At 40.3% G+C, this 10,248-nt stretch overlaps 1 protein-coding gene across 1 annotated transcript in view; it reads left to right on the top strand.

Moving 5' to 3' along the window:
• KCNU1 (potassium calcium-activated channel subfamily U member 1) overlaps positions 1-10,248 on the top strand; it is a 193,909-nt gene that overhangs the window by 52,811 nt on the left and 130,850 nt on the right. Inside the window, exon 9 of the mRNA XM_045286870.1 lies at positions 6,606-6,711. Within this exon, the coding sequence (XP_045142805.1) occupies positions 6,606-6,711 (106 nt within the window). The remainder of the gene's footprint in view (positions 1-6,605; positions 6,712-10,248) is intronic.

The raw sequence follows: 10,248 nt of genomic DNA, 5'->3' as shown, positions 1-10,248 counted from the left end.
TAATATTGATTCTTTTCATAGCATCAGACATGGCTCTCAAGCTTTCTTCAGCTTCTTTGATAGTCTTATTTGACTGCTTTTCACATTTGCTGAGGTCTGCTTGGTTATCCTCTAGGTCACTGGTGTGATTCTCTGCCTCCACAAGTCTGTTGTCAAGGTCTGTCAATTTGTCACTGGATTTTGTTATTTCATCCCTTAACTCTTGTATTTCCCTTTGGTGTGTTTCCTTTACCTCCTCTAACATTTAATCTTTTTTTTCTGCATTGATTCCCTCATATCCTTTTTGACTCCAAGCAGAATTCTGAAAATTTATTTTTGTGGCAGGTCAATATTTGCTTCTTCTATTCCCATTGGTAGGTTCATTACTTCGTCTGGCATTGTCTTCTGTTTCTCCTGCTTTTTTGTTGAAGCTGTTAGAACTCGTTGCTGTTTACATGTTGTTTCAGAGGAGCCTGGAGCCATCTTCCGGAGTCAAAGAACACGGGGATCTCTCTTGGGGGATTTGTATGAGTGCTTCTACGAACTACCTGCCAGTAGCTGTACTGAGGGGTCTGGCTATCGCGATACCTTCCTGTGGTTTCACTCTAATCCTAGCCATCCAGTATTCCGTTATTTGGAATGTGAGTTAAATATTCTTCTCATGTGTGCTGGTCGGGTTTTTGTGGGCCCATCAGGGTGTCGCTTCCCTGGCCGATCTCTAAGTAGGCTCCACAGTTCATGGAGCACCTAGGATGTCCTGTGGTGTTTTCCTCTGCAACTGGAGTGCTGGGGAGAGCATGTGGGTATACCCTCTTTGGTATAGAGCTCTGGAGCTGGCAGGGCAATTACCGTAGACAGAGAGATCGCCATGGAGATTGGATGGATGTTCCCACAGTATTGTGGAGCCCCACCAGTGGTGGTCAGTCGTTTCCCCCAGTCACTTGTAGGGCCTCGGGATTTAGGCTGGAGATGCCCCACTGTTTTCAGGGGAGACTTCCCCTGCTGCTTGGTGTATGGAAGAAGGCCGTTGTTATTTCCCCAGCTGCTGCAAAGCCAATAAATGCGAGTGGGAGCTCTCCCAGATGGGCCTTCAGAGTTTCCCTAGGCAGAGGGGAGTGGTCTGGAGGCCGCTAGTGGCTTGTGACAGGAAAGAGAGTGAAAGGAGAGAAAGAAGAAAACAAAGACTGGAGCAACAATGCCAATCAAACTAACACCCACTCACACACACAACCACAATGCACAGAGAGCAAAAGTGAAAACAGTAAAAAAAAGAAAGAAAGGAAAAAAACAATAAAAAAGGAGAACTGAATTTTCTGAGGCTGTGATAGGAAAGAGAAGATTTAGGAGAAGAGGAGAAAAGAAGCAAAAGTGAAAAGAACACAAGGAAAGAAAAAAGAAAGAAAGACAAAGAAGAATAAAAGAAAGCGAAGGTGAGAGTATAAAAAAAATAGGTAATGAGATAGCTGGCTCCATGCTGTGCTGTCTGTCACACTGACTCGTGTTGTGTGCAGCACTGTCTTAGGGCAGGCTGCCCACTGGGTGGGCAGAGTTTCCTTAGGCAGAGGGTAGGGTTCTGGGAACCTGCAGTGGCATGTGAAAGGAAATAGAGGAAGAAGAAATCATACAAGCAGAAAGAGAAGTGAAGAGAACAAAGAAAGAAACAGGACATAAAGAAAAAGAAGTAAGGGGAAAAATTCAACTGCTCACTAAGATTGGCTGTGATGTTAAAGAGGGAAGAGAGAGAGAAGGAGGAAATAAAGAATAAAGAGATCATTGATCCCTGATTGCTTTAATGTGGGGCCAGAGGGGTTTGGACCTTGCCTCACAATGGCAGGTTGGTGTGCCCTTTTAATGCAGGAACCCAGTGGTGCTGGGCAGAATTGCCCTAGTTGACAAGATAGCCTTAGAGGTATAACGGAGGTTTCCTCAGAAGCGCAGCGTGGTGTAGATGGCTGTCACAGCTGCCTTGTGTGGTGTACAGCACTCCCACGGAGGGCAAGCTGGAGTCCCCTCTGCTATTTGAGTTGATTTGCCCTAAGTGGAGGGTAGTGACCTGGAAGCCAGTAGTGGCGTACAATAGGAAAGAGTGGGAGAGAAGAGGAGAAAGAGAGAAAAAGAAAAAAAAGAGGGGAAAAGAAGAAAGAGAGGGGAAAAAAACCCAACACAACCCTGAGCTTGTTGAACTGACTGCTGTGGGAAAGAGAAGGGCGAGTGAATAAACAGAGAAGAAATAAAGTGGTAAGTAAGGACATAATTGAGACTTGATCACCTGTCTGTGAAGGTGGAGGAGTTCCAACTCTTCCTTAAGGTAGTGGGGTGGTGTACTCGTTTGATGCAGGGTTCCACAGATGCAGTGTGGGATTTCTTTCAAAGGGAAGATTGCACCTGTGGCCAGGCGTCAGTTCCCACTGCAGCACTGAGTGCTGGAATTCACTGCGTTACCTGCCTTGTGCTGTATGTAGCACTGCAGCAGGGGCAGGGAGCAGAGTGTTCCCACAGCCCCATCTGGGGCCCCAGGACAGGCAGGACCTCCCGCGCTGGGTGTAGAATCACTGAGAAGGAAGCTGGGGTTATTGGCCTATCTAGACTTATGGTGCCCTATTAGATCAGAGGATTTTTATATTTTTTATTTTTTACCCCCCTGGCCAGCTATAATAGAATCAAATTAAATTGTCTCTCTCAGTGTCTGGGCTTCAGCTCTGTGCTCTGTTAAAACCTGAGACTTGCTTTAGCGGGTCTTTGCTAAGCAAAGAGCCTCCAGGCCTTGTAGCTAAGTTCTGGCATTCCTTAGCGAGAGCTTCTTCTTATGCTGATTTATGTTAAGGGCCCCCATCTATGTGCTTCTTGGAGCTGAACAACAGGACTGGGGTTTGAGTTTTTAACCAATAATCTATATTTCACTCTTTTTTATATTATGCTTGTGATGTGCTCAGATTTGCGGGCTGTCATGCTGACGCCCAGAGGGGGAGATCCAGCTTATCAGGGGGATTGTTTCCTTCTCAGCTAACTGGAACTAAATTTGCTCCCTGGACTCCGACTATCCACCAATTTTCTCCCACACTGCGATCTGCCGCAGGTAAAAATCTGCTGTTTCTTCTACTCCAAATTATGGCTACCCACTACCCCCACTCCCCAGGCTATGAGCTCAAGGAAGCCAACAACGTGGAGACCTCTGGTGTGGGTTTCTCCTCGTATCTGGGATTCTGTCCCCTTTAGGGCATCAGCCTGGAGAAATCACTGCTCCCGGCAAGGGTGCAAGGAGCTTGTCAGCTGTCGCCCGTGGGCTTGCCAATGCTAGAGCACTCTAGAGTGTTCTTGGTTTGCTTTGTGAGTGGAAATCACACGCAAAAAGGGGGTTCAGGAGAGAACCTAGTCCCCTAGTTCTAATTTCAGGACTCCAACTCCCAGTTTCCTTCACCTACCTCCCAATTTTCTGGTCTGGCAGCAAGATCTTTGGACGGGTGAGTCCTATTCTGACTGCAGTTTCAGTTCCCTCAATATTTACTTCTGTGGCTGTGTTTGATAACTTATTGCAATGGCCATACAAACCTCAAAGGCATGTTCATAATTATGAGGTTTATTAGAGAAGTTAGCAGGTTATCCTATAGGTGAGAAACCATAAGCAAACAGTTGTTCAGTCAGGACAGTTTCTTCTCTGCCATGTCTCCAGGGAAGCCTCACTATCATCTTCAATCTCTTAGTCTGCCCTCTGCCCTGCTCGGGAAACGTTACACAATTCTTTTAAGACTGCCAATCAATGTCCAAAGGGCATGTCACTTCACTGTAAGCCTTGATGAGAAGGCTCTCAGTTCTAGCTCTGTGAATCCAGCAAACCCATTTCCTTCAATAACATGCCCAGTGGTACCCCACTCCACAAGTCAGCCTCCAGTGCTCAGCTTAACTTTTTCTGGGACCTGAGAAGTCCATCCTTATGCCTCATACTCTGGCTTCTGGTTCTGCTGCTTGTGTTCTTCTGCTATTCCTAGAGTATCAAATCAGTCTTCTGGATCAAGGAGGTACAACATGCACAGATACCTGGTCCAAATGATCCACTCCACAACTGACTCTTGCTTACAGTGAAATTTCTGTTCTCCTGCTACTGGGATGGTTGATTTTATACCCAGCAAGATGGCAATCACAATGAACTCTGTTAACAATTGCTCACAGTTGTATTGTATAATCTAATCAATGTCTTCTCACACCTTTCTACCAAGACCCATCAAAAAAGTAAAGATCTTTGGGGGGAGAATAACAACGTCTATGACTATAAGTGCTATATTAAGCAGTTCACTGCATTGAAATTATCCATATTTCACATGCATATGAAATAATTGAAGTATCATGGCTTAGGTTAAGCATATTTCAGTCCTCAAAGTGAAATCTTTGCTTCTCAGTGTTATTAAATTTTTATTTGCCATTGATCTGTCTAATGCAATATATCACTTGATTTCTCAACACCTGCTTCCATAGGAGCTCATTGTGAAACCAAGTAAAATTAAACCCTGGATGTCTTCAATATTTTCCCCATTTATCATGACATTGCTTTCTGGTCTAGTTGAGAAGAATTTATTTATTTATTTTTGCATGTTGATCAATGTTAAATGTATTCCTCCTTTTTGGGTTTCTAACTTCCAGCATTTTAACATTTCATTACAACACTCCACTTTGTCTTCTCAAGATGTTCTTTGACATCTAATATTCAACTTTTACTTCACATGACTTACTTTTACTTTAGATAGCCTACATTCAAGAAAGAGCATGGATGCATTTGAATTATGGTGCTGCTGAAGAATACGGAAAGCACAAACTGCCAGAAGAACAAATGAATATGTCTCAAAAGAAGTACAGCCAGAATGCTCCTCAGAAGGGAGGCTAGAGAGTTCATTTCCTATACTTTGGACAAGCTATCAGGGAAGACTGATCCCTGGAATAGGGCATCATGCTTGGTAGGGTAGAGCATCAGGAAAAAGAGGAAATCCTTGAAGAGATGAATTGACAATGACTTCCGCAATGGGCTTAAATATCACAACAACTATAAGGATGTCACAGGACTGGGCAGTGTCTAGTTCTGTGTGAACAGAGTCCATATGAGTTGGAACACCTGATGACACCTAACTAATGACATTCAAGAAGTTTAAGAATCTCTTCTGATATCCACTTTGTTCTTTTCTTTCTTTCCTATCTTTTTAGTGACATTCTGAGCTCTTCAATGCATAATATTCTTGACGTAACCCCACAACTTATCTGATCTTTGGTCATTAGTGGTCAAAATATCAAATCTGTTCTTGAGATGATCTTTAAACTCAGAACAAAATACTTAAGGTGGTATTTGGCTCTCCTTAACTCGTTGTTTTATTCCACTTCAACTTGAACTTTTATTATTATTATTAGTTCATTGGGGGAACTTGAACTTTTATATGGTTTCTTTTGGAGTGGACTCCTAATCTTCTTCTGACTGATGAAATTGATCTTCTTTAAGTTTTGTATCCTGTGATGTAGTTAATTTTATTTCTGTTTATTCCATCCATCAAAGCCCAGATCGTGTATGTTATTGAAAAAGGGGTATTTCTAATTCATAATTCATCGGTTCTTCTTTGTTTCTACCTTTTCCTTTAGAATCACCAGTACTTACCAATGCTTCTTGGTTTCATGTTTAATTCATTCCAAACTGTTGTGTTTTTATCTTTGGTATTTACTGTTGGTACATCAATTTGAATATGCTCATTGTAACTTTTTAACTGCTCTGCCAATTCTTTGTGTTGTTGTTGTTAGGTGCCATTGAATCATTTTTAACCCTAGTGACCTTAGGTACAACAAATGGGAACACTGCTTGGTCCTATGCCATGGATAGTACTGGACTTCAGGAATGATCTTTAAACATCCCTGATGAATGTGATGCCATTCCTCCCAGTTTGTCAGCCAAGACATAAGGTCCCACATGATTGTAAGATTCAAAATGGCTTATACCAGTCCATTTCATTTCATTAATGCCTAGGTTATCTTCTAGTATTAAATTTCATGGTTGGCAACTGCCAATCATCCTTGATTCATATGGCATACAGTTCACAGTCCAAATCCTATAGATATTTGTAGATCTTTCTTCTCATTTTGAGCCATAACACATCATCAAATGAAAGTCAAAAGCTTTACTCCTTTCACTTCATTAAAGTCAACTCTGCTTTGAGGAGGCATCTCCTCCTCAGTTGTATTTTGAGTGACATCTGACCTGAGGTTCTCATCTTTCAGCACTCTATAGACAATGTTCTATAACCATCCATATAGCCATTCATTAGCACTTTCTTTGGGGTTGGGGGGCGGGGGTGGGGGTGAGACAGTGGATCACTAGGCCTTCTTCCTACTCTGTCTTAGTCTGAAAAATCCATTGGACCTTTTCTATCATGAGTGACCTTGTTGGTATTTGAAATACCAGTAGCCTACTTCCCAGCATCACATCAACATACAAGCTACCCTAATATGGTAAACTGACAGACAAGGAGTGAATATGCATTATTACATTCTTCCCAATCTGTCCTGACTCCTAGACATGACTAAACATATATATAACCAAAATTACATCTACAAACAAGATTAATCATATATTTTTAAAATGTCCTCTTGTTCCAAAGGAACCCTCCTTCTTTGGAGTTGGAAACCTTACTTAAGTCCTACATGGCCTATACAACTTTCATTTCTGGATCTGTGCTGAAGTGGGAGGACCTGAAAAGAGTTGCGGTAAGATTTAGTCCTTTTACTCCGGTCAAGCTTCACAAGCTGGAGCTATTCCAATGACAGGAAGCATTGTCTTGTCATTACTACACATCCTTAAATTGGGTGGGGAGGGGATGAATTATGATTTTTCTACTTTAAAAATTGGTCATACATATCTAAACCATAGATATATGAATGGATTGGGGCCATACATGTAATCATTGCCCTAACCTAAGAAAAATTCATTCTTATAACATGATCCTACTCAATAATCACCCTCATGAAGAGGTCACTGAAGATACAGATGCTATAACACAGAAAGGAGAATAAATCAGATGGTACCTGGCTTTTAGAAAGAATAGTTCTTAAAAGATTGTCTTAAAATAGCCATCTAAGTGAGGCATTAACTAAGACCACATGGAAAAAGCACACAGTTTGTGTGATCCAAGAATTATAAATAATAAAAACCAAATATGGAGGAGGGGACAGGACCAGGATTTAAATTCTAAATAACCTGTTTGCAAAGGCTATAGATGATGGTGGAAGTCCAACATCCATCTTCAGGGTCCCCACGTGGATCACATCTCTGATGAATCTCCTCTGGCAATAGTCCAGTGATGTGAACAACCTTGCTACCAGACAGAGAGTCTTGTTAAGTTGATTCAGGCAAATGTAGTTAGGTTAAAATGCACTGCCTTATCAATAATTTGATCTCCCTTTTGTCCCTTTTTGAAGTTGTTTCAGTTTTAAATATCTTCTAGGTGGTGGGTTTACATGAGGTTCATTAGTTCACTAGGTCTCCCATAAGAGAGGGAAGAGTTCTACCATTGAATAACCAATGCCTTGATGCTCAAATATTCTTGCCAAATATTCAAGCAGACCTCACTCTTTACCTATGCTTCACATTCTTTCTTTCACTAAATTCTGAATTTATCTAGAAAAAAATTATTTTATCTTACTGGGAGATCTAAAAAAATTCCAAATAGTAAAAGGACATTTGATCCAAGATTTCAAACCAGTTCATTTAATCTTACCTACTGCTGAAAACTTGCATTTCCATGAAAATACACTGGATCAGGATTTACTTTTTTTCAAAGATAAAAGTTCATTTATTACTGAGTAATCATGAAAGTCCACAGTTTTGGGGAAATGAACAAATAACATCTAATTTTCATAACCATTCAAGCTGCCCAACAAGTCTATTCCTGAGTGATATTCTGTAAGGGATTTACATTTTTGACAAGTTCATTTGGGATATATGAATCATTTGAGTAGCTTTTGAAATACAGATTTTGAGTCAATATATCTGGGGGTGGAAATGAACATTTTTTTCAGGTTTGAACCGCTTGTTTGATCTTATCATTTGTGTTAGACTAGGTAGACTAGAAACAAATCCAGAGGCACCCATACATGTATGAGAGAATTTTATATCAAAAAGTAATTATATATTGAGAAAACATCCCATGCCAGTCCAACTCCAGACCATAAATTTGATAACAGTCCGTAAATCCCTTTTCAGACTCACATAACCACATGCAATGATGTAGAATGTGGGTATATCATAGGCTAGTGGGTCCAAAGTCCTGTGGGTCCAAGTTCAGTGGAAACTATGGCAGGGTCCCAGCAGCTCTCAGGGTGGCCAGAAAGCAGGAAGGTGAAGATGCACAGAGAGAATGGCCAGCCTCCAGAGAGTGATAACTCTCAGTAGCATGTCCAAGGAAGGTAACCAAGCTGCAACCTGACTGACAGGCTAAACTCCACCCATACCTTCTTACAGGTGCCATGTTGGCACAAAACAACCTAATTACATATCCTCTAAATAGCATTTTAACCACAGTCAGATTTCTAGTAGTCTGTCAGTTTTTACCAACTTCTCTTCCCCCAAACACTGATACATGTTAAATGATACGAGTAGTATGACAGAAAACAACAGAGATTCTATTAATGGTGGAGCTACAACTGAAGAAAAAGATTCAACTCTCTAGAAATCTTTAGTTTAAAATCAAAATGGGCTTCCTGTCATGCTTTATATTGAAGAGCTATATAAAGCAAGCTGTTGTATTTTAAAACAGAAATTGGGTGGGGAGGGGATTTCAAGATTTCAAACCAGTTCATTTAGTCTTACCTAAATGTTTTTCAAAGATAAAAGTTCATTTATTACTGAGCAATCATGAAAGTTCAAAGTTTTGGGGAAATGAACAAATAACATCTAATTTTCATAACCATTCAACCTGCCCAACAAGTCTATTCCTGAGTGATATTCTGTAAGGGATTTACATTTTTGACAAGTTCATTTAGGATATAAGAATCATGTGAGTAGCTTTTAAAAATACAGATTTTGAGTCAATATATCTGGGGGTGGAAATGAAATTTTTCTTCAGGTTTGAACATGTATAGTACAAACATGAAGCATTAAACATGAAGTATATAGTATAAACATGAAGCAATAAAACATAAAATGCCAGACTTAGCATAACCTCTCTTTCCTGAAACTCAGTGCTAGAAGAATATCTTGGATAATTTTCAGAATATGCAAATATTTAATGACTCTTCAAGTTAGGCCAAGCAGAATCCCATTTCCCCCATTGTTTGCTGTCCTAAAAGTCAAATAACTATACAAGCAGATGCTTTCAAAGCTGTACCACTCATGACTAAGTGTAAACTGGTTGATGATGGATAGTAGTCAAAATAAGGAAATTGTATTTTCTCCAACATAGTATGGTGCACATTATAACAAATGATCAACAACAATGCAAAGATCAGAAATTCTACAACTCCTAATTGTGGTCATGCTCAACCTGTACATAGACCAAGCTGTGGTATTTCAACAAGACAAAGGTATACTTTGTGGTTTTGAATAAGGATGGTTGTGTATCAGATTTGTATCCATTCACAATGCTGAGCAAATATATTCCAAAATACTAGAAGGTACAAAAAATGTGGTGACACCAGGATTGAAGGAAGGTCCATTAACAATCAGTAAAATGCAAATAGAACAATTGTGCTTGCTGAAAATGAAAAGGATTTAAAATATTTACTGAGGAGGGTAAAGGTGACCTCTTTCAATATGCATTGCACCTCAACATAAAACAAAATCCTCATAACTTTACCAATATTCAGCATCATATCGTGAAGAAAGGATTTGTTGTTAAAGATTTCATTTTCCTTGGCTTCATAGTCAACATTCTTAAAACAAAGAATAAAACCACCCAACTCACTGATGTCAAATCAATAAAAAGTATTGTTGTTATTGCTGTTGATAGGTGCTATCAAGTCTGTTCTGACCCACGGAGACCCCACGCACAACAGAACAAAACACTGCCCAGTCCTGTGTCATCATCACAATGGTTCCTATACCTGTCCATTGCTACAGCCCTGGTGTCAATCCATCTCATGGAAGGCCTTCCTCTTTTTCCACTGTCCCTCTACTTTACCCAGCATTATATATTTCTCCAGGGACTGGTCTCTCCTGATAACATGCTGAAAATATATACAATGAAATCTTGTCATCCTTAGCTCTAAGAAGCACTCTGGCCCTATGAGATAGTTAAGGTTTATTGT

The sequence above is a fragment of the Echinops telfairi genome, unplaced genomic scaffold (assembly GCF_000313985.2).
Source record: "Echinops telfairi isolate 266 unplaced genomic scaffold, ASM31398v2 ScPeMD7_9;HRSCAF=40, whole genome shotgun sequence".
NCBI lineage: Eukaryota > Metazoa > Chordata > Mammalia > Afrosoricida > Tenrecidae > Echinops > Echinops telfairi.
This window is presented reverse-complemented; position numbering and strand designations above follow the sequence as displayed.